General features: G+C 41.2%; 1 protein-coding gene and 1 non-coding gene across 2 annotated transcripts in view; one reads left to right on the forward strand and one right to left on the reverse strand.

Moving 5' to 3' along the window:
* The window catches only part of DCAF12 (DDB1 and CUL4 associated factor 12), a 38,051-nt gene that overhangs the window by 9,260 nt on the left and 3,115 nt on the right, over nucleotides 1-25,676 (reverse strand). The window contains exons 3-4 of the mRNA XM_069474354.1: nucleotides 4,321-4,527; nucleotides 3,302-3,362 (exon numbers count right to left, since the gene is read on the reverse strand). Of these exons, the coding sequence (XP_069330455.1) occupies nucleotides 3,302-3,362; nucleotides 4,321-4,527 (268 nt within the window). The remainder of the gene's footprint in view (nucleotides 1-3,301; nucleotides 3,363-4,320; nucleotides 4,528-25,676) is intronic.
* LOC138388846 (U6 spliceosomal RNA) lies at nucleotides 777-881 on the forward strand. Its single transcript, XR_011234324.1, has one exon. It is a non-coding gene; the product is annotated as a U6 spliceosomal RNA (small nuclear RNA).

Raw genomic sequence — 25,676 nt, forward strand, 5'->3', positions numbered from 1 at the left:
GGGCGGATCATTTGAGCTCAGGAGTTCGAGACCAGCCTGAGCAAGAGCGAGACCCCATCTCTACTAAAAATAGAAAGAAATTATATGGACAGCTAAAAATATATATATAGAAAAAAATTAGCCGGGCATGGTGGTGCATGCCTGTAGTCCCAACTACTCGGGAGGCTGAGACAGGAGGATCCCTTGAGCTCAGGAGTTTGAGGTTGCTGTGAGCTAGGCTGACGCCACGGCACCCACTCTAGCCTGGGCAACAGAGTGAGACTCTGTCTCAAAAAAAAAAAAAAAAAAAAAAGAATGACTGTTCTACATAAAATGAATGCTTAAAAAAGTAAGTCATTTTCCTTATTGAACAATAACAAAGCACTTAAAAAACCAAGAACACTTCTTTGGATTGAGCCCTGAATACACTGTTGGTGGCAAACTAAAAATGGTATCATCTTTCTGGAGTACAACTGAACAATATGCAACAAAACCCTGAAAGTATATATTCCCATCTAGGAATAATCCACTATCATAAGATCCATATATAAAGATGTTTATTCAGAACAATCTATATGTTCAACAATAGGGCTACATTATAGCCATAAAACAGAATATCAAGAACCACTATGTAATTCCAAGTGCTCTGGGAGGCCAAGGTGAGAGGATCGCTTGAGGTCAGGAGTTCGAGACCAGCCTGTGCAAGAGCAAGACCCCCATGTCTTAAAAAAAAAAAAAAAAAAAAAAAAAAGAACCACTAAAAAAAAAAAAAAAATTGTTTTAAAATTCCTTTTCCAGTGCTCACTTTGGCAGCACATATACTAAAATTGGAACGATACAGAGAAGATTAGCATGGCCCCTGCAAATTTATTTTTTTAATTTATAAAAAGATAAAATTTCTTTTCCAGTAAAGTTATTTGCCAACTCTCCTTTGAGACCAGAACGTGCTCTCCTAACACTGCAAATCTCTTGAAACTCCAGGGCTCAAGCAATCACCCTGCCTCAGCCTCCTGAGTATCTGGAACTATAGGTACATGCCACTATACCCAGCTAATTTTCACCTTTTTTAATGTTTTTATTTTTTTGAGACAGAGTCTTACTCTGTTGCCCGGGTGAATGGAATGGTGTCAGCCTAGCTCATAGCAACCTCAAACTCCTGGGCTCAAGTGATCCTTCTGCCTCAGCCTCCTGAGTAGCAGGGACCACAGGTGTGCACCGCCACACCTGGCTAATTTTTTCTATTTTTAGTAGAGATGGGGTCTCACTCTTGCTCAGGCTGATCTCTAACTCCTGAGCTCAAACTATCCTCCCACCTCGGCCTCCCAGAGTGCTAGGATTATAGGTGTGAGCCACCATGCCCAGCACCCAGCTAATTTTTAAAATTTTTTTTGTAGAGATGGGGTCTTGCTACATTGCCCAGGCTTGTCTTGAACTCCAGGCCTCAAGTGATCCTCTTACCTTCGCCTCTCAGAGTGCTGGGATTACAGACGTGACCTACCATGCCTGGCCTAATTTTGACTTTTGACTATGCTTTTTTTTTTTTTTGAGACAGAGTCTCACTCTGTTGCCTGGGCTAGAGTGTCGTGGCATCAGCCTAGCTCACAGCAACCTCAAACTCCTGGGCTTAAGCAATCCTTCTGCCTCAGCCTCCCGAGTAGCCTGGACTACAGGCATGCACCACCATGCCCGGCTAATTTTTTCTATATATATTTTTAGTTGTCCAGATAATTTCTTTCTATTTTTAGTAGAGACAGGGTCTCGCTCTTGCTCAGGCTGGTCTCGAACTCCTGACCTCGAGTGATCCTCCCGCCTCAGCCTCCCAGAGTGCTTAGGATTACAGGCGTGAGCCACTGCGCCCGGCCTGACTATGCTTCTTTATTAGATTTGTTTTCCTTTCTGGCTGCTTTCTATTGCTTGCTTTTTAAAAAAATTTTAAATAGTCACACCAGAAGAATACTGCTATGTTAAGAATCCAAAAGAGGTTGGGCATGGTGGCTCACGCCTGTAACCCCAGTGCTTTGGGAGGCTAAGGTGGGAGGATCACTTGAGGCCAGGAATTCAAGATCAGTCTGGGCAACATGGTGAAACAGGAGAGAGCAGATAGATCTGGATTCAAAACCTGGCTCCATCTGTCACCACTTGTGTAGTCACTGGTAAGTTATAATAACCTCTCTGAATCTAAATGTTCTCATCTGTGAAATGAAGCCAATAATGCAAACTTACTAGTATTGTCTAGATAACATATGTGAAGTACTTAGTTTAATGACCATTATACTATTTTTCTTGGGAATCTAGAAGGAGGAGGATTGTATTATTATCTGTGGGTACTTAGCAAAGCTGGTTAGCATTCTGAGCCAACTTTCTAGGCTGCTGTGGGTACTCAGAAGGCATTTGTAGGACGGCATGATGGCTCACGCCTGTAATCCTAGCACTCTGGGAGGCCGAAGCGGGAGGATCGCTTGAGCTCAGGAATTCAAGACCAGCCTGAGTGAGAGTAAGATTCTGTCTCAATTTAAAATAGAAAAATTAGCTGGGCAGCATGGTGTGCACCTGTATAGTCCCAGCTACTCAGGAGGATGAGGCAGGAGGTTCGCTTAAGCTCAGGAGTTTGAGGTTGTTGTGAGCTAGGCTGACGCCACTACACTCTACCCAGGGTGACAAAAGCAGACTCTGTCTCAAAAAAAAAAAAAAAAACCAACAAAACAAAGCATTTGTATATCTCTAAGTTAATTTCTCTACATTCATTTATCCATATTTTTTTTTCTGGCTGTTTTAACCACAGGAAAGGAAATCCCTACATTTATCAACAAGAAATTTAATGCCACACAGTAGCACAGTAAATGATAATTGCTTCTAATACTTTGGAGAGCACATCAACTTTTCTAAAACACTTTCACAACCATTATCTCAATGAAGCCCCACAAAAATGTTTCGGCTAACATGCTACCATACATGCTTTTTGGAGCAAGGCAGAGAAAGTATGAACAATAGAGGAAGTATGCTAGTATTTCCACTTTACACACCTTGAAGTTAAGATGTAGAGGCGAGCTGGGCACAATGGCCCAGGCTTGTAATTCCAGCACTTGGGGAGACTGAGGTGGGAGGATTGCTTTGAGGCCAGGAATTCAGCTATAGGGGCAATGACTTATCCAAAGACACATGGTAAGTCAGAGAAAGCCAATATTGGAAACAAGATTTCCTGGCCCCTGGCCAATGGTCTTTCCATTTACTGGGCTAATTCCTATCCCACTACTATCCATTTTCAGTCTCTATCCTGCCCTCCCTGCCACACCAAAAGCTCCCTATAAAAGGGCAACTTTACCAGACACTGCCATAGTGTCGCTGATCCATGCAATGGAAAAGATCCAGTCTTTGTGTCCATCCTTGGAGAGAAGAGAGTGACAGGTACAGGGAGGAAAACAAAAAACAAATTAGTGAAATAAGGATTGTAATAAACTTTTCTGAAAAGTATACAAGTATGACTAAAAATATCTTTGTAAAAATTACAACTCCAATCTCTGGTGACCTTAACCTTCAGGGCACGATCCCACAATCTTTAGCTTCTATCTTGAGGAGCTCAAAGCTGAAATGAAACTAGCATTACTGTGGGTAATACACGTGACCAGTGAACACAACAGCTCTGGCCTTCTACCTCTGGGTCCTATCTTCTGTCTGGAACTTTCTTCCTCTAGATATCTGCATGGCTTGTACTTTCATTTCGTTTAAGTCTCTCTGCTGAAATACCATCTTATCAACGATGCTTTATCCTCTTAAACAGCATCTTCTGCCTCACTCACTATCCCTTTAACCTGCCTTTACTCTTCTCCATGGCACTTATCAAACTCTGATATATTACTGGTAAATATTTATTGGTTTATATTAATATTTTGGTTTCTATGTCACTCTCCTCTAGAATGCAGCCTTCCAGGGGATAGGAGCTTTATCTGTTTCATTCACTGCTGTGTCCCCAGTGTCTAAAACAATGCCTACCCACAGAAGACTCAATAAATGGTTGCTGAATGAATGATTTAGTAAACTTTGCTCTCTAACTATGGGTAGTGGGAGATACGTAGACACTGTGGATTCAAACAGCAACCCACTGCTGTTGGCCCCTGAGGTGTGCTGCCTGCCCCTTTATCAAACGTACACTAGGCCTTATGAGAAGTCTAGTCCTCACTCTGACAGCTCCACCTCCACACTGCACCCCCATGTCTCTGGAGTCAGCAGAAATCTAGAGGAAACCACCCCTTTCCAGGTGAGCTGGTGGGAGGAGGGTCTAACTACTGGGCCCTATTTAAAAACAAGGCTACCTTTTAACCACAATCTATCGGGAAAACTTACATCTCCCACACACACAGGATCTAGTGTAGGCAGTCGATAGATGGCAAGACTGTTGGGGTTGTCTCCTCCAGTGGCTAACAGTGTTCTAGAGGGATTCAGCTCGATGGCATGGATACCACAGCCCTGCTGGGTCACACCGCCAGGCTCCCGGTCTTTCAGAATGGGGATCTTGGTGATCTGGCTTGTCTGGACATCCACTACAAAGAGCTACAAGAGAAAAAACACACAGAAGCAGAACACAGTTCTTATTTAATGTGGCTGATACTGGGCACAAACCTCCATTTGCTCAATTATCTACCAAACATTTAATTAATGTCTACTACATGCTAGATCCTAGGAATTATTAACGACATGGCCAGGGTAATTAAACAAATAAAACATGAAAATAAACGAATATAATGTTAGAGACAGATATTATATAATATACCACACGAATACAGACTAGGAAGTAGTAAACTCTGCCTGGGATTCTGCCTGGGATTCACAGAAGGCTTCAAGAAGGCCTAGCATTAGGCTATGGACACAAAGAGCAAGATCAAAACAGTTTTGTCTCAGATTGGGCATAATTTATATTTCTAAGCCTCATCTATCCATGCACAGAAACTTCTAAGCAAAACACAATACTGAGAACACATCACAGACACTATTAAACATACCTATTAATGTTATTCGGTTTTCTGCAATGACTGGAGACACACGATAAAAGTTATTATACCTCACTGCCACTCCATCACACGCCCCCATTCTGCCCTACACATCCCTGCCTCTGCTCTTGCTGCCACCTCTGCCTGAAGTGCGCACCTCCAACTCTTTATTCTCCAAGAATCAATTCAGAAATGCTTCATGGAAAGGATCAATCTTAGAGAAAGGGCATTCCCGATAGACTTTACTCTTCATGTGATTCCATGATTCATCCCTTCATTCACTCATTAATTTGCCAGTACTGTTCTATTAATAAGTGCTACAAACACAACTATGAACAAGAGAGAAATAATCTCTTCTGCCCTCATATACCTTGTAGCCTGGGAAGTTGAATTAAAATCCCATCAGCAATTCTCGTGGTGAAGGCTAACCTTGTCAAACCTTTATATAAATAAACCTACAGTTTACACACGAGGAGATCTATGAAAGGAGAAACTAGATGAGTCTTAAGTGTAAAATATAAAAAGGAAAGGAGGAGTAGCTAGAACAGAGTGCCAGACAGGGTGGAGGGGGACTATTCCCAAATCTTTAATGTCAGCTCCACAACTACTTAAGAGCAGCAGACTTCCTGCCTGACTGGCATCACTCTTGTTACATCCCACAGGCATTTTAAACTCATGGTGTCCAAAACAAATTATCTTGCTCCTCAAATTGCTCATTTCCCTAATGCCACCATTATCTGCCCTGTCACCTAAGCCTGGGTTTTATCCCAGATTACTCCTTCTGCCTCAGTTCCAACACCCAATCAATCAGCTAGTCCGTCTAAATATTCTTACAGCTGTTCCTTCATTTACAATCCTCACTCACATCACCTCTCCCTTGGATAACCACAATTTGTCTTTGTGCCTTCAGGCAAGCCACCATCAAAATTATTCTCTATATTAGAAGCAGGGTCATCTTCCTAAAAATGGAAATCCTCTCACGCCAGTCTCCAATTGAAAAACATCTAGTGGCTCTCTTTCACCTAAAGCCAAGCTCCTTAGCACGGCATTAAGACTACCGTCAGGGCTAGGCAGTGGCTCATGCCTATAATCCCAGCACTTTGGGAAGCTGGGGTGGGAGGATCACTTGAGCCCAGGAGTTTGGGACCAGCCTGGGTAACATAGTAAGACCATGTCCTTACCAAAATAATTTTTTAAAATTAGCTGGGCGCAGTGGCATGCACCTAAAGTCCTAGCTACTTGGGAGGGTGAGACAGGAGGATCACTTGAGCCTGGAAGTTCGAGGCTGCAGTGAGCTGTGATTGTGTCATTGTATTCCAGTCTGGGCAACAGAGTGAGGCGACGCTGTCTCACTTTAAAAAACAAACAAACAAACAACTCTCCTCAATCCAGCCTCTGCCTATTGTCACATCTTGCCATGGACCTAAGCTGTAGAAATAATTACATATGCAAGATTCTTCAACGAAATACAATTATTTTGTTTCATGCTCATGCTGTTCAGAATGCTAAAAATGCTTTCTCTACTCTTTCCTTTACCTAGCCAACATGAGCTTATCTTTTATGATTCAATTCCGACACGTCCTTCTGGAATATTCTCTAAACATCCAGGCTGATTAAGTACTCCTTTTATAGGTTCCCAAGATACCCTTCTGCCCACAATAGTATAACATATCACACTGATTTAAAATATTTACTTCTCTGGCTTCCCCATTAAGCTAATAACTCCCTCCCAATTTCAAGAGCAGAGCATTTATCTTAATTGGTTTTATAATCTTGCCCCAGAAATGCCAAGCTACTTAGTAAGTACTCGTAATAGCCACTTTTCAAGGGGGGCCTACCCAACTACTTTAGGAGGTTTCCACACCCCTGTGAGGTTGAGGCCCTATAGCTGTTTATTTGATATAAACTCAGATGCCCACATCACAGCACAGTCTAGGGGGAGCTCCTGGCTCAGGGAGAACCTGTCCAAAGGCCAGATTAGACTAGGCTGTTCAAATTTTCTCAAGAATGTAGAACTGTGGGTGGCACTAGACCAAATGTTTGCGTGGCATTTTCTACTAAAGTCATTCCTCAGAGAAAACATAAGAGAGGAAGCACAGACATCCTTGGTTCCCAGTGGCTTTCCAACTCATGGTTCTGTTTCCTTCTGAGATCCAGGAATATCTCCTGCTCTTGGGGTTTGTGAATTAGTCTTTCCAATAAATGTGAGTGGGTGTCTTACCCTTTTAAACAAATGATCCCTAACCAGATGGCCCTCAAAACATTTACTGAAGCAAAATTAACTGCTTGCTCACATGTTTGTGTTGTGTGGGACAATGCATCCTTAACATCTTAGCTTATAGACCAGTGATTCCCAAACTATTATCAAAATAACCTGGGAAATTATCTTTAAAAAAAAAAAAAATCCCTACAGAACAAAATTTCCAGGCCTTACCCTAGAGTTCCTCCATTAGAAATTTCTGAGTTTCCATATTTATTACAGCACTATTCACAATAGCCAAGATATAGATTCAACTTAAATGTTCATCAGTGGATGAACAGATAAACAAAATGTGGTATAGATACACAAAGGAATATACTGAGCCACAAAAAAGAATAAAATTCTGACATTTGCAATATGCATGAACCTAGAGTTCTTTAAGTTTAAATGACATAAGCAAAGTACAGAATGACAAATACCACACGATGTTACGCACACATGGAATCTAAAAAAGTTGATCTTGGGCTGGGCGTGGTGGCTCACGTCTGTAATCCTAGCACTCTGGGAGACCGAGGCAGGAGGATCGCTTGAGGTCAGGAGTTCGAGACTAGCCTGAGCAAGAGTTGAGACCTCGTCTCTACTAAAAAAAAATAGAAAGAAATTATCTGGACAACTAAAAATACATAGAAAAAAATTAGCCGGGCATGGTGGCCCATGCCTGTAGTCCTAGCTACTTGGGAGGCTGGGGCAGAAGGATTGCTTAAGCCCAGGAGTTTGAGGTTGCTGTGAGCTAGGCTACACCATGGCACTCTAGCCCGGGCAGCAGAGCAAGACTCTGCCTCCAAAAAAAAAAAAAATGTTGATCTCATAGAATTAGAGTAGAATAGTGGTTACCAGAGGCTGGGGTAGGGAGAGGTTGGTCAATGAGTACCAAGTTAAAGTTAGATAGGAGGAATAAGTTCTGGTATTCTATTGCAAAAAAGAGTGATTATAGTCAATATGAAGTATTATATACTTCAAAATAGCTAGAAGAGTTTTGAATGTTCTCACCACAAAGAAATGTTTGAGGTGACAGATATGCTCAATACCCTAATTTGATCATTACACAATGTATATATGTACCAAAATATCACACTATACTCCATAAATATATGTAATTATTATGTGTCAATTAAAAAACCAAATTAAAGCCAGGCTTTAATGGTGGCTCACACCTGTAATCCTGGCACTGTGGGGAGCTGAGGCAGGAGGATGGTTTGAGGCCAGGAGTTCGAGACCAGCCAGAGCAACATAGCAAGACCCTGTCTCTACAAAAAATAGAAAAACTAGTCAGGCATGGTGGCGCAGGCCTGTAGTCCCAGATACTCAGGAAGCTGAGGCAGGAGGACCATTTGAGCCCAGGAGTTTGCGGCTGCAGTGAGGTATGATGACACCACTATACTCTAGCCCAGGCAACACAGCAAGACACTGTCTCAAAAAAACAAATAAATAAAACAAAACAAAACAAAAACCAAATTAAAAGAAAAAAAAAAAAGAAATTTCTGAGTTTGCAGCCACCAAAATTGAATTTTTTCAAGGATCTCCAGGAGAATCTAGTGACTTCCCAAGTTTAACAGCCACTGATCCAGACCCTTGATACTCAAAGGAACACAATGCAGAATCTCAGGCCTACCCCGACCTAAATCAAAATCTGTAGTTTGCCAAGATCCCCAGGTACACTGAAGTTTGAGCACTGGTCTAGAGAGGATCTGCTCTGTAAGAGAGAGGGCAGTGAGTTTGATAAGACTCAGGTATAAACCGTGACCTGCAACCTGGAGAGATGTGAGTTTCTTCCATGGAATCTGATGGCTGGGTAAAACTAAGAATTATTTTAGTTCATCCCTTTGTCTTAAGACAGGGCTCCATTTCTGCTATACAGAATAGGTGAGGAGAAAAAGTTTCATGTACTCATGTCCACGAAAGTCCTAAGTCCAACTACTCCAGTTCTGTAGTTAGGAGAGATCTAAGCTTCCAAATTGGTTACCTATTAGCTGTGTGAACTTGGGCAAGTCTCTTAACCTTTCTCAATCTCATTTCTTATCTGTAAAATTTGGATAATATAATCTATCCCATGGGATTGCTGAGAGATCTGATCAAATATAGTGTCCAACATAGGGCTTGGCACAGAACAGGTACTTTAACAAATGCTATTTAATAGTAGTAAGTTATTATTCTAACGTTTATTTAGTTTTGCAGGGTATAAGAAAGATTTCTACACTGGATGAAAAACATTTGATACAAAGGAAATAGAAAAATTGAAAACAGCTGGGTTTGTAGAGGGCTCAGGAAACTAAGAGTTTTTATCCCTAGTCTCACCCTCATTCTTGCAAAAGAATGTCAAAGTACCACACGAAGGATAGAGCCTTCCTGCTTCCTCATGGGAAGGGACAGGGATGTGGATGAGCTGCCATGCGATCTCTTCCCAAGCTCTCTGACAAGGGGCCAAGGCTTCATGCAGCTCCTGTTAACATTTCCCAGAATGGGGCTTCTCCACATGAACCTACTGGGATCCCTGCCAGAAACTAGCAGCATGGCAAGGTAAGCTTCTAGGAGAGAGGGGAACAAAGAAAGCAAATGCTGTTGCTCAGGAAGATGCAAGACTAGTGAGTACATCTCTGCATGCATGTATGTGTACGCAGACACATGTAAATGAGTGTACACAAAGATCAAGGTGGCTTTAAAAAAAGGAGTGGAGAGCCCCAAAAAGTTTCTAAAACTCAAGGGTGCTTAAGACTGGAGCCCAATGGAAAAAGGAAAGCAAATCCATGCAGGTCACACAGACTTCATGATAAACTATATCACAGTCTCAGCATAAGACAGGTGGACAGCCCAAGTCTGCTGAAAGTTGGGGAAAGGAAAGACAAGTGAAATTAAAGTAGAGGAATCCATTCCCTATCCCAAAATGAGAAAGTGGGGAGGAGCAAAGGAGAGAGTCAAGACCAAGAAACACAACAGGAAATGGTCAGACAGTAAGTATCAAAAAATAAAATATAGACCAAAAAAGTGAAAATAAATAATATTTTTGAAAAGAAAAAAATTTGTTTAAATAAACAGAAAAAAAAATTAAAAATATACATAGCCTACAATTCCAATTTTAGGAATTTAAGCTAAGGAAATAATAATGAGTGAACAGTTTTAACTACTGTGCAGCATTTATATATTAGTGAAACATCACACAGTATTGGGTATAGTCACACAGTAAGTATGTACAGCCTTTAAGAATGATGGAGTAGGAGGATATTTACTAACATGGAAAGCTGCTCAGAGTATGGTGTTACAAGAATAAGCTCCTTTTTTTTTTTTTTTTTTTTCCTGAGACAGAGTCCCGCTCTGTCACCTGCGCTAGAGTGCCCTGGCGTCAGCCTAGCTCACTGCAACCTCAAACTCCTGGGCTCGAGCAATCTTTCTGCCTCAGCCTCCCGAGTAGCTGGGACTACAGGCATGCGCCACCATGCCCGGCTAATTTTTTCTCTATATTTTTAGTTGTCCAGCTAATTTCTATTTTTTTAGTAGAGATAGGGTCTCGCTCTTGCTCAGGCTGGTTTTGCTCTTGCTCAGGCTGGTCTTGAACTCCTGACCTCGAGCGATCCTCCTGCCTGGGCCTCCCAGAGTGCTAGGATTACAGGTGTGAGCCACCACGCCCAGCCTTTTTTTCTTTTCTTTTCTTTTTTTTTTTTAAAGAAACAGAGTTTCACTGTCTTACCTAGGCTGGCCTCAAACTCCTGGGCTCAAACAATCCTCCCACCTCAGCTTCCTGAGTAGCCGGGACTACAAGCATGCACTGCCATGGCCAGACAATGAATAATGAGCTTTAAAAAACTAATTCCAGGTATGTTAATTTTTCTACAATAAATACACATGACTTACGTAATTCAAAAAAAGGAAAGAAAGAAAAGAAAATGATCAGAGGCCCTGACGTAATAAGGAGCTACACTCGCCTGGGACTCCAACAATGGCCATGAGAATCGGGTACTCTGTTTGGCCCATCTCTAAAGGCCAGTTGCCAGGCCCCCTGCACTGGCTGTGCAGGACCTGGGGGTATGGCTGAGCTCCATAAGCTGCCTCAGCAATCCACACTCTGGCTACTAATATTTTAGACTGTTCAGGAGCTAGAAGAGTTGTCACACCCAGAAAGCCTAGATAACTGGTTCTATTATAAGTCTACTAAAGGCAAGCCCATGTGGTTCTTTAAAATAAAATAATCTAGAAAACACATAAAACATAGAAAAGCAGAAATCAGAAAACAAAACCACCACAATCCTACCACCCTGAGATACTGAGTTAAGCAGCTGGTGTGTTTTCTTTCAGATCCTTCACTACACACTCAGTCAACGTATACTTTTTCCATTTACAAAAATAGGATTCCATCTATATTATATCCTTTATCTGATACAACCATAATACCTTTCCAAATTATGTATACTTCTACATAATTTTCAATAGCTATAAGGTAGTTCACTGGATGAATATACTAACATTTATTGAAGGCAATTCCTTATTATTTTATCATATTTTATTTTATTTTTGAGACAGAGTCTCTCTCTGTTGCCCAGACTAGAGTGCCATGGCGTCAGCCTAGCTCACAGCAACTTCAGACTCCTGGGCTCAAGGGATCCTCCTGCCTCAGCCTCCCGAGTAGCTGGGACTATAGGCACATGCCACCATGCCCGGCTAATTTTTTCTATATATTTTTAGTTGTCCAGCTAATTTCTTTGTATTTTTAGTAGAGACGGGATCTCGCTCTTGCTTAGGCTGGTCTCGAACTCCTTACCTTGAGTGATCTTCCCGCCTCACTCAGTCTCCTTGGCCTCCCAGAGTGCTAGGATTACAGGCGTGAGCCACCGCGCCCAGCCAATAATTCCTTATTATTGAACATTTACACCACGTTCAAATTTTTAGTAACACAAAACACGCTGCAATGAATATCCCTGTATCTAAATCCAGATGCCTGTGCTATGCCAAGATCTCTTACACTCTGAATTCTGATTCTAAGCTGCCCCTACAAAAGATGGGCTGCAGGGCTGGCTAGCTGAGATTAGTAATGATACTTCACACCAGGTCCTGAATTCTGATGTTTTTTCCCACCAGAATTGTGATTTTGTGGAAGGAGGACCATATTAGGATTTATAATTATCCTGGATTTAAGTGACATAATTCTTATAAGCTTTATATCTAGCAGTAAATTGATTTCTAATCCCTGATTTTGGAGATCTCTGTTAAAAATGAACTAAGCCTAGAGAGGCAGCTTTGGCAAGACACTTAAAATTTTGCATAGTATCCACCAAAGTCACCAAATAAAGAACCTTTAACAACATACAACAGAGGTTTAGCTACTGTAAGTACCTAACTAAACAGGTATTTGTTAAATAGAAATTACTCTTAGGCTGTAAAATCAGAAAACAATTTAGTATTGCTTTTATTTGACTACATATCCCATCACATCCCAAGCAATATCATCCAATCAGAAAAATGTAAGGATAAATAAAAGGATTGGTCCATTAGTCTCATTTCATACAAATTCTTTTTTTATCTTTTTAGAGGCAGGGTTCTCACTCTGTTGCCCAGGCTGGAGTGCAGTGGCAAAATTGTAGCTCACTGCAGCGTTGAACTCCTGGGATCAAGGGATCCTTTTGCCTCAGTCTCTTGAGTAGCTGGGACTACAGGTGCGAGCCACAATGCCAGCTAATTTTTCTAGTTTTTGTAGAGATGGGGACTCTCTTTTGCTGAAGCTGGTCTCAAACTCTTGAGCTCAAGCAATCCTCCTGCCTCGGCCTCCCAGAGTGCTAAGATTACAGGCATGAGCCATTGTGCCCAGCCTACTACCTTCTCTGTTTTTCGCCATTGTTTTAGGCTAAGAAAAAGCAAGGTTCGTCTAGCCAAAATAACATTTTTAGAAGATGAGTGTTTATTGTACAAACAATACTTTATCAACCATAATTAAAAATTCAAGAAAGATCACACAGAATCCTCTCTTTTAAAATGTTTTTCAAGGGCCAGGTAAGGTGGTTCATGACTGTAATCCTAGCACTCTGGGAGGCTGAGGCGGGAAAAGTTTGAGACCAGCCTGAGCAAGAGTTAGACCCCGTCTCTACTAAAAATAGAAAAAATTAGCCAGGCGTGGTGGTGCACACCTGTGGTACCAGCTACTGGTAGTGGGGGCTGAGGCAGGAGGATCCCTTAAGCCCAGGGGTTTGAGGTTGCTGTGAGCTAGGCTAAGACCATGGCACTCTAGCCAGGGCAACAGAGCGAGACTGTGTCTCAAAAAAAACCTAAAAATATATATTTTTCATTTGTCAGGTTCCTGTTTAGTCCTCAACCACATGCATGTTGTAATTGTGCATAGCTATAATCAGCAGAGACAGAATTTTGTATTTCATTTAACATATCAAATGCTTTGCATACTGCAGTTGTCATAATTATGTTAATGTCAGCATCCTATCATGCAGATTTGATTCACCACATTTTACTTAAGTAGTCTATTATTAATACTGAGATAAAACAGCTTCCAATGATTATCTTGTTAAAAAAGATTTTCCTGTGGATAAATTCTCAGGTATGAAAATACTAGGTCGGCCGGGCGCGGTGGCTCACGCCTGTAATCCTAGCACTCTGGGAGGCCGAGGCGGGTGGATCGCTCGAGGTCAGGAGTTCGAGACCAGCCTGAGCAACAGCGAGACCCCGTCTCTACTAAAAATAGAAAGAAATTATATGGACAACTAAAAATCTATATAGAAAAAATTAGCCGGGCATAGTGGCGCATGCCTGTAGTCCCAGCTACTCGGGAGGCTGAGACAGTAGGATCGCTTAAGCCCAGGAGTCTGAGGTTGCTGTGAGCTAGGCTAACGCCATGGCACTCACTCTAGCCCGGGCAACAAAGTGAGACTCTGTCTCAACAAAAAAAAAAAAAAAAAAAAAAAAAAGAAAATACTAGGTCAAAGGATATAACATTTTTAGTCTTTTCATTCAAAAAATAATATATACTTCTGAAACATAATTCAAAATTCTTTTGCTTTTATCTATATTCCCTCTATAATGAAGTTAAATATAATGTCACATAATTTACTAATTATATTTCTTCATATAAATTATATCTAAATTAATAATAATACATATATATTTTTGAGACACAGTCTTGCTCTGTCACCCCAGGTAGAGTACAGTGGTGTCATCATAGCTCACAGAAACCTCAAACTCCTGGGCTCAAGTAATCCTGGTGCCTCAGCCTGCCAAGTAGCTGGGACTAAAGGCATGTGCCACCACGCCTAGCTAATTTTCCTAGTTTTAGTAGAGATGGGGTCTCACTTTTGCCCTGGCCGGTCTCGAACTTCTGACCTCAAGCAATCCTCCCACCTTGGCCTCCCATGGTGCTAGGATTATAGGTGTAAGCCACCACACCCAGCCTAAAGGAATTATTTTTAAATGTTTAAGCTATTTGGGATGTGAATGACATACAGAAAGCAGCCATTTGCAGGACAGAGAACTGCTCACTTCTTAAGTGTACCTGAATTTGACCAGCAACTTACCTAAAACCTAGAACCATCACACTATCCCTACCATTTCCTCCACCAGAAACCACTACCGTCAATTACATCAATAACGTACTAAGCACTTACGTATTTCCAGGCACTGTGCTAATCAACATCTTATTTAATCCTCTTCATGACTCTGCTGGGCAGGTACTAACTACTCTATTTTAAAGATAAGAGAAGACAGACCTCGGAGAAACTATCTGGCTTGTTGAAGGACACAAAGCTAATAAGAAATAGAACTGAGACTCAACCCACATATTTCTGAACCCAAGTATACAACCCAAAATGACTTAACCAAATTTGTTGGTATAAATGTAGATTTGACATATTTTTACATATTGTTCTCCTAAAAAGAGAACAAAAAGCTCGGAAACTAAGGGCCTAAGCTAAGATCTTAACTAAAAAAAAAGAAATCTCTTCCCTTAAGTTTCATGCCTGTTAAATGAGACCAGGAATAGGCAAATGATGAAAATAACCATTTGTCAAGGGCTTCCCCAAAGTACAGAAATAAGATTTATTTTTACTTTTTTAGAGACAGGGTCTCCTTCTGTTGCCCAGGCTAGAGAGCAGTAGCACAATCATAGCATACTGTAACGTCAAACTCCTGGCCTCAAGCGATCCTCCTGCCTCAGCCTCCCAAAGTGGTAGAATTACAGGCATGAGTCACTGTACCCAGCCCAGAAATAAGATTTAATTTACACCCTATAGGCTACTGAACGGATATTAACCAAGATGCCTACAAAAAAACCCTTTAAGATTAAACCTGATGCCTTACCTGTGCCCAGAGTATGGTTTAGAAAATATGAGGACACAAACAACTGGTCTACATTTAACAAGGTGGCAAAAAAATTACTGCTGTTATAGTATAAAGTCCAAGTCAGTGATTCATAAATGTAAGAGCATATAAAAATTCCCTAAGAGCTTGTTTAAAAATGCCAATTCCTAGGCCTCAATGAAGTCAATCCTGAATCATTACTGGGGTGGGGACCAGGAATCATCATTTTTAATACATGCCTCAAGTGACGATAATGCAGGTGGTTCACAGGTTATGCTTGGGAAACAAAGGCCTAAGCCCTCAGAAATCAAACATCCACCAGCCAGGCACCACAGTACATGCCTATAATCCTAGCACTTTGGGAGGCTGAGGTGGGAGGATCACTTGAGGCCAGGAGTTTCAGACTACCTGAGCAACATAGCAAGACCCCATCTCTACAAAATATAGAAAAATTTGTTTGGCATGGTGGCACGCACCTATACTCCCAGCTACTTAGGAGGCTGAGGTAGGAAGATCGCTTGAGCCCAAGAGTTTGAGGTTGTGGTGAGCTATGATGATGCCACTGCACTCTATCTAACCCAGGTGACAGAGGGAGACCCTGTCTCCAGAAAAAAAAAATATAAAAAAAATAAGAGAAATCAAATATCTATCAATTTAAAAGACAGACTGGTAGATTGGTAAAAGAAGCCATGCTCAGCTCATGGAACTTCTTTATTCCTTCAGCAATATGGCAGCCATTCAAGTAACTAGGCCTGGGGGCAGAGGACAGGCCTAAAGGAGGGCTCACAGAGAACAGGAATCAACTTAAGTAACTAGCACTTTCCCCAGGCATCTGGCCTGTCAGGCACTTCCCAGCACTGCTCTCAACAACCCAGGTCTCCACATCCCCAAGAATACAGGGCTATAGAAACAGACCCTAAATTCACCAGGGGCCATGCTGAAAAGCATGTGACTAATTCTCAAGATGAGAAAGGTAATTAACAGGATTATTCATTATTAAAGGCTAAACATAGGCTGGGCGCGGTGGCTCACGCTTGTAATCCTAGCACTCTGGGAGGCCGAAGCGGGTGGATCGCTCAAGGTCAGGAGTTCGAGACCAGCCTGAGCAAGAGCGAGACCCTGTCTCTACTAAAAATAGAAAGAAATTATCTGGACAACTAAAAATCTATATAGAAAAAAAATTAGCCGGGCATAGTGGCACATGCCTGTAGTCCCAGCTACTCAGGAGGCTGAGGCAGTAGGATTGCTTAAGCCGAGAAGTCTGAGGTTGCTGTGAGCTAGGCTGACGCCACGGCACTCATTCTAGCCTGGGCAACAAAGTGAGACTCTGTCTCAAAAAAAAAAAAAAAAAAAAGGCTAAACATAAACCAAAGGGAAAGGAAAAAAAATCATCCAAGATTCAGTTAGCCTTTGCCATCCAACTCCCAGTGACTGAGTCACAGTCTCTCTTTCCATATAGTTTCTGTCTTGCATAAGCCAAATGGGTTCCTTCAGAGTCCCTTAATATTCCTTTCCTGACTCTGCTATAGGATAGACACCCTTGTTTCCTTCCCATCAATCGAACCCTTCTCTCCCTAGGAAATCCTCTCTGAATACTCTAGCTATGAATAACAACTTCCTCCTAGGAGCACTCATAGTTGGCACTACTAATGAGGCATTTCTGTTGTAATTAACTTTGCACGTGGCTATGTATCATATCCCAGGTAACCTAGGCAGAGATCGGAATCAGAATCCATGTATTATACATGATGTAGTGTTGTGTTTTTTACAGGAAAAAAATGACACCCATCTTCCTAGAGCATTAATTTAATCAGGAGATAAAGGAAGATTTCTACGTCTCAGCACAGTATTTTTAACTTTTTTTTTTTTTTTTTTTTTGAGACAGAGTCTCACTCTGTTGCCCAGGCTAGAGTGAGTGCCGTGGCGTCAGCCTAGCTCACAGCAACCTCAAACTCCTGAGCTCAAGCGATCCTCCTGTCTCAGCCTCCCGAGTAGCTGGGACTACAGGCATGCGCCACCATGCCCGGCTAATTTTTTCTATATATATTTTTAGCTGTCCATATAATTTCTTTCTATTTTTGGTAGAGGTGGGGTCTCGCTCTTGCTCAGGCTGGTCTCGAATTCCTGAGCTCAAACGATCCGCCCACCTCGGCCTCCCAGAGTGCTAGGATTACAGGCGTGAGCCACCGCGCCCGGCCAGCACAGTATTTTTATATGAAGAGAACTGTGAATATATTACAGTATAAAACACAAAATCCACAAGAATATCTATAATAAAATATTCTTGGAACTTCAAAGAAATTTCACACTGGCTCAGTACTGTCCGGATACCTGCTGAGTAGTCCTTTGCCATTAGGGGTATTTCACTGAAAAAGTTTGACAGGTACTAGGTATAATATAAAGAATTCTGACGAGGAACATGAGAACTGGGTCCAGACCTAACTTTACTTCTATCTCATTATGGAATCTCAGGCACAACACTTTCCTCCTTTCGGTCTGTTTCTGTAACTATAAAAGGAGAAATGGAGGTCAGTGGTTCAAACTCCATTATCTTTTTTTGTTTTTCTTTTTTTAAAGAGATGGGGATCTCACTAAGTTGCCCAGGCTGGGATGCAGTGGCTATTCATAGGTGCAATCATCACACATTACAGCCTTGAACTCTTGGGCTCAAGCGATCCTCCTGCTTCAGCTTCTTGAGTAGCTGGACCTACTAGCGCGCATCATCGTGCCTGGCTAGAACTCACTGCATGAACTCCATTATCATTACAGTCCCTTCCACCTCTGTCTGGGATTTGTTTCTATATCACAGCAAACTCACACTAGGCAGTGTCTTGCTATACAGAGGAGAAAGGCAACAGATGTTTATGGATTTAATAAAGCAGACACAAACCACAAAATTGTCCCACTATATTCTAGCCAATGAGATGTAGAAATACTTTCCAATTCCTCTCACATTAGCAAACTATCCTGATGGGAACACCTCCACTTAACATGTGAATTGGGACTGGTGGCATCCACAGATCCAAAGGCAAATAAGGCCACTGAAGTGGAACCAACAGCTTAAGAAGCCAAATGTTGTAACCCAATCATAATCCCAGATTCAACTCAGTTGCCAATTTTGCACCAGTTTCTTCCTTTGATCTCCTAGACCAGGAAACAAAATACAAACAGTGAACAGTCTCATGCTTAAGATTCAGGCAGGAAAGCAATACTCCTAGATGTCACCAGGAAAAACTCCTATTTGCCTAACCTCTCATCTTGAACTAGATCTAGGTACTGATCCCATTCCAATAGAAAAATATCCATATATCAGCTTGAGAATAAAAATCTTTTTCTCTGACTGTAATGCCTATCAAGGCCAGCTAGGGAAAGAAGTTTCAAGTATAGGGTCATATGTTCCTCCTCAGTTCACCTTCCAATGTCCCAAGCCTTAAACAGGCTATATGCGAAATAAAGGGCTCAGATCACTTAAGAGAAAAATACCCACTTCAAGCTCTGCAATAATTGTTAACTGGGGGCACAGATGTTTGAAAATGCATGCTTGTGTATCTGTGTATTTGTATGCACGTGTCTAACTGTCAGATGTGGGGATGTGGGAGGTGGAGGGCGCTCATTTCTGGCATCTATGGAGCAGAGGCCAGGAATGTGAAAATCCTACAATATGAGGCAAAATCCCACCCTAAACACCATTAACATCCTTATTGAGAAAAGATGCCCTAAACAGTCTTCTTGAATTCCTTTATACGACTGCTGCTCCGGCCCTAAGAATCTTCACCATTAATTTCCTCACATATAGAGGGTAACCCAAAGTCTGCAAAGCATTACACTAAACAGGATTTCTGGGGCCCATACTTGTGCCAATCCTAACAAGGCCTTCCCAAAGGGAAGACAAGATGTAGACAAGAAAGGGGCAGAGAAAGAAAAAACAACTCTAGTACCATCACCTATAAGAGGTATGAACTCATTCTTATTCATGCTCTTCCTAATGCCTTATAACATGAATTAACATTGCACAGAACCTCTGCCACAATTACTTCCAATCTAGAAACCCTTCTGCCCATTTGCCCCAACAGAATGAACCTGCCAACATGGCAATTCTAGCACTTCCACATCTAAAATCTTCTTCCCAACAGAGTCAAATATTCTGAAAATAAGTCAAAGACTAATTTTTACTTTCTTTTTTTTTTTTTTTTTTTTTTGAGACAGAGTCTCACTCTGTTGCCCAGGCTAGAGTGAGTGCCGTGGCGTCAGCCTAGCTCACAGCAACCTCAAACTCCTGAGCTTAAAGGATCCTCCTGTCTCAGCCTCCCGAGTAGCTGGGACTACAGGCATGCACCACCATGCCCGGCTAATTTTTTCTATATATATTTTTAGCTGTCCATATAATTTCTTTCTATTTTTAGTAGAGATGGGGTCTCGCTCTTGCTCAGGCTGGTCTCGAACTCCTGAGCTCAAACGATCCGCCCACCTCGGCCTCCCAGAGTGCTAGGATTACAGGCGTGAGTCACCGCGCCCGGCTCTAATTTTTACTTTCAATTTCTTTCTTTCTTACTTTTTTAGAGATTGGGTCTAGCTCTATCGCCCAGGCTGAAGTGCAGTGGCATGATCATAGCTCACTACAGCCTCAAACTCCTGGGTTCAAGCAATCCTCCTGCCTCATCCTTCCAAGTAGCTAGGGCTACAAGTGCGAACCACCACACCTGGCTAAGTTTTTATTTTTGTAGGGATAGGGTCTTACTATATTGCCCAGGCTAGTCTCAAACTCCTGGGCTCAAGTGATCCTCCCATCTCAGCCTCCCAAAGTGCTGGCATTACAGGCATGAGCCACTGTGCCCAGCCCTCAATTTGTTTATCAGTTCTAGGCTAAAAAAAAAAAAAAAAAAAAGGATTAAAAAAACAACTCTAGTACCATCACCTATATTTTGGGATAAATCTGAACATCTTTTACCAAAGATTAACCATATGCCATTTTAAAGAAAATAGCTAGCAAATCAATAAACGTGATCTATCACATCAACAGAATGAAGGACAAATACCATACGATCATCTCAATAAATGCAGAAAAAGTATATGATAAAAACCCTCAACAAACTAGGTGTAGAAGAAGCATACCTCAAAGGCCATATATGATAAACCCACAGGTAGCTAACATTACACCGAAAGCTTTTCCTCTAAGAACAAGACAAGGATGCCCACTTTCATCACTCTTATTTAACATAGTACAGGAAGACCTAGCCAGAGCAATTAGACAAGAGAAAAATAAAGGGCATCCAAACTGTAAAGGATGAAGTTAAATCATCCCTGTATGCAGAGGACATGGTCTTTTTTTTGTTTGTTTTAGAGACAAGGTCTTGTTGTGTCACCCAGGCTAGAGTGCAGCAGCAAAATCACATCTCACTGCAACCTAGAACTCCTGGCCTCACATGATCTTCTTGCCTCTGGCTCCCAAAGTGCTGGGATTATCTTGCCAGACTGATATGATCTGATATATAGAAAACCCTAAAAGCTCCACCAAAAAACTCTTAGAACTGATAAATGAATCCACTAAAGCTATAAGATACAAAATTAACAAAAAAATCAGGCCGGGCGCGGTGGCTCACGCCTGTAATCCTAGCACTCTGGGAGGCCGAGGTGGGCGGATCCTTTGAGCTCAGGAGTTCGAGACCAGCCTGAGCAAGAGCGAGACCCCATCTCTACTAAAAATAGAAAGAAATTATATGGACAGCTAAAAATATATATATAGAAAAAATTAGCCGGGCATGGTGGTGCATGCCTGTAGTCCCAGCTACTCGGGAGGCTGAGACAGGAGGATCGCTTGAGCTCAGGAGTTTGAGGTTGCTGTGAGCTAGGCTAACGCCACGGCACTCACTCTAGCCTGGGCAACAGAGTGAGACTCTGTCTCAAAAAAAAAAAAAAAAAAAAAACAAAACAAAAAAATCAGTAGCGTTTCTATACACCAACAACAAACTAGTGGAAAAAGAAATCAAGGAAGCAATCCCATTTACAATACCTAAAAAACAAAACAAAAATCCCCCTAGGAATAAATTTAACCAAAGAAGTAAAAGATCTCTACAAGGAAAACTATAAAACACTGATGAAAGAAATTGAAGAGTTCACACAAAAAATGGAAAGACATCCCATGTTTGTGGATTGGAAGAATTACTATTGTGAAAATGATCACACTACCAAAAAAAAAAGGAAAAAAAAAAGAGGCTAATCAGCAGGTTACTAGCCTAACTACAAAATATAGTGGACCATTCAGGTAAGAATACCATTAACCTGTCAATGCAGGTGGAAAAATGAAGAGACTTACATGGGGCGGGGCCCAAGGAATTCTGCAAGTATTTTATTTTTTATTTATTTATTTTTTTTTTTGAGACAGAGTCTCACTCTGTTGCCCAGGCTAGAGTGAGTGCCGTGGCGTCAGCCTAGCTCACAGCAACCTCAAACTCCTGAGCTCAAGCGATCCCGTGTCTCAGCCTCCCTAGTAGCTGGGACTACAGGCATGCGCCACCATGCCCGGCTAATTTTTTCTATATATATTTTTAGCTGTCCATATAATTTCTTTCTATTTTTAGTAGAGGTGGGGTCTCGCTCTTGCTCAGGCTGGTCTCGAACTCCTGAGCTCAAAGGATCCGCCCACCTCGGCCTCCCAGAGTGCTAGGATTACAGGCGTGAGCCACCGCGCCCGGCCTCTGCAAGTATTTTAAAGCATTTTGTAAAAGGTTGTATCCCTTTGGGAAAATAAAATAGTAAGACAAAGGGAACTAAATAAAAATCTGGCCAGACCAAAATTCCCACACTAAATCGTATTTTGCCTCTCTGTGTCTCAAATTGAGTTTTATATTCTTCTTTCATGATTTCAGGAATCTGAATATGTAAACTCAGGGACATAACATAGCTATTTTCTCAACCCTGGTGCCTACTATTCCACTCCACCTGGGAAATTAGGCTGTCTCAAAGTTCTCCCTTTCTTCTGCCAGAAAATAGCAGCCCAAACTCACCCGTCTGCTTCACTACCATCCACCAAGTCCATCTGTGAAGTCAGCAGTATATCTCTGACCATTACTTTGGGAGATGGTGAAAAAGAAAAAAGCAACCCTGACATCAGAAGTTAGCTTGGCTTGGTATTCTCATGAAGATAAATAATTTCACAGAACATCAACACCAGACACGACCACTGCGTTATCATATTGGAACACAGACCAAAACATGAACACTGTCTAAACCACAAAAAGGAATACTCTTCAGCCATAAAAATACAAAATCATGTTTTTTGCAGCAACATGAATGGAACTGTAGACCATTATCTTAACTGAAACAAGTCAGATACAAAAAGATAAATACCACATGTCCTCACTTGATAGATACCCTAAAAGCCCTGACTTCACCACTATGCAATCTATGAGGTTCTATGCATACAAAACAAAATTATACTTGTATCCCATAAATTTATACAAATAAAAAAATAAACCACAAAAAGATCAAACATCCCCTTAATCTAATATGAATGAGCACTTCATCTTTACCAATGATAGCTTTAACCTCCTCCTAGACAAGATTAAGATACCCAAACAGAATTTCCCCCCATCCTGACAGTATTTGATCCGAAGCAAAGTCCTAGTTCCTTAAGGCTTATCCCAAATCACCTGACACAATCCCCATTCCTGTAAGTCCTTTCTAATACTCTTCCTGAAAGGCCCTCGCTTCCTTACGGTGCAGCTTCTTTCTACGTGTAATGAGCAATTATATCTAACTTGTTCTACCACAGATGTGTCCCAGATAGTCCTCAGCTAGAAGGCATTGACAACGGGAAATAGGAGTTCATGCCTAAAATTAAGTACTTCGAACCACATAGATCATCACTCTGCCTATCACTATCACTATCCTACTCCTCAAACTGTGCCCCTCCCCAAACATCCCTCTTTCTTGAATTGTTTTCTGTACTCTTCTGGTTTTCCTCTGAGTTCCGGCTCCCCCATAGCAGTTTTTCTTGCCCCGTAAATCTAGATGTTCCCCAAGGTTCTGTCTTAAGCTCCTCTTTCAATATCAATGGTTCTTAACCATTTCTGGCTCATAGACTCCCTTTGAAAAATCTAAGAATGAAAACTAAGAACTACTTCCCATACCACCCCCTACAATCCTGTCCAGAAAATTCACATACAATCAAAATTTTGCAATTTTAGGAAAGATTTATAAAACTCAAGTCAAGAATGCCTTTTCTACCCTCTCCCCCATGGTAATATGATAATTTCAATAATCCTGTCTACATAAATGACTTCTAAACCACGAACTTCAATTCTTACCCTCTCCCAAACTTCAACTAATTGATAAAAAGCACAAAACTACACTTATTTTCTCTTCAAATCTGCCCCTTAATATTCACCCTGCCATCTTTCCAGTTATCCACATTCAAGACATGAGTATTAATTTTGACTTATTCCTCTGCAACAGATTAAACCTGAATATGTCATCATCTACAGATTCTACCTCTAAGATGATGTCTTATATCTCTCTCCTCCTTGCCCTCTCCCTGCCACCGTCCTGACTTAGCCCCTCACTACCTCTCATCTATACCATGGCACTAACTTCCTGTAATTGCCCTCCCTAAAGCCTTACTCCAACCATGTCACTTTCTGCTGAAACTCCTTGGGCCACTGTCTCCACATTTCCCACAGAATAAAATCTTAGCTTGACATTCAAGGACTTCCACAATTTAATCCTAATCAACCTTTCCAACCTAAATCTCACAACTCTCTTCTAGATATTTCAAGCTCATGTCATACTGGATTCTCAATATTCCTCATAAATAGTCAATACTTTTCCTCACAAAAGTCCAGATTCTCTTAAAAAAAAAAAAAAAGAAAGAAAGAAGAAAAGAAAAGAAAAGAAGAAAAAGAAAAAGAAACAGAAAAAGAAAAAGAAAAAGAAAATCTCTACCCGTAGGCCCAAATTCCTACATGGCAACAACTGGCTAAAGCCAAGAATGCCTTCTCTGGTTCTTTGCAGTCCCTGCTCCTCCTTACTGTCTTGTGCCTAGCAAATTTCCCTTCACTTAGCTTTTCTGTCTGGCTGTGCAGGGAATTTGAGTTTTTAACTCTAAAGCAGGAAAATATACCACCCATCCTGGCTGCCAGGCCCATGTTCTAATTAAGGCTACATTACCTCTTCTCCTTTAAGTAGTTTAGTAGAAATATGACATTATTTGTTATTAATGATAAAAATACAAGTTGGCTATCCTTGCTGTGCTCAAGGAATATGGGGGTTGAATGACTGCCCCAAGTTTGAATGTTAGTCCACAGCACAGGGAAGTTCCCACCCCCTGAATCAAGCTACAGTAAAGTCTTCCAAAATATCTCCTCTGCTCTTATTTACAGATGACAACCTACTGTTTCATCAGAAGTTTCACTACTACAGCCCTAAGCCAGTTATCTTGGAAATGACCTAGCTTTTTAGTATTTGTGTGCATTCGGTCAAATGCTGATGGCCATGGCCAGCCAAGAAAGAGAGAAACAGCTTCTAACCTGGAGATACATATTAACAGGTTATTATAGAATATGAATGACTGTGGGTATACTTTTCCTACTGACTATATTTAAATCATTTCATTGATGGTAAAATTTCAATACATTAAAACTTAATTTGCTATTGAGACTACAACATGATCTCCCTTCCTCTGAAATCTTCACATATTATCCAAAGATGGTTCTATTTAAATAACTTTCCATTGTTCAAACCGAGGGAAGTACAAAGAGCACTGTAAAAAGTTTTAGGTTCATTTTTATCACTACTAATATTTTGAAATAAGTAAGATATTGCTAACTTAAGTATTTCCCAGATGCACACAGCTACCTTCTAAGTACTTGGTATTACTACTTCCATTTTACAGATGTAAAAACAAAGGCATAAATAAGGAAATCATTTGCCAAATGTCATAAAATTCAGAGAAGAGCAGTGTTCCCAGTTTCTTGCTTTGGTTCTGGAAGCTAAATAGAAACAAACACTAACTATAAAATGAAACCCCACCCCAGACAAAACACTTTAGGTCATAAGGATGTAGGAAGACAGAAGGAGGCAGCTATTAATATTAAGAGTAGGTTAAATTATTATTTAACATGCTCATCTTCAAAATAGTGTCAATAAATTCAAGAAGCAGAAGACAGACCATG

This window comes from Eulemur rufifrons, chromosome 7 (genome assembly GCF_041146395.1).
Source record: "Eulemur rufifrons isolate Redbay chromosome 7, OSU_ERuf_1, whole genome shotgun sequence".
Classification (NCBI taxonomy): domain Eukaryota; kingdom Metazoa; phylum Chordata; class Mammalia; order Primates; family Lemuridae; genus Eulemur; species Eulemur rufifrons.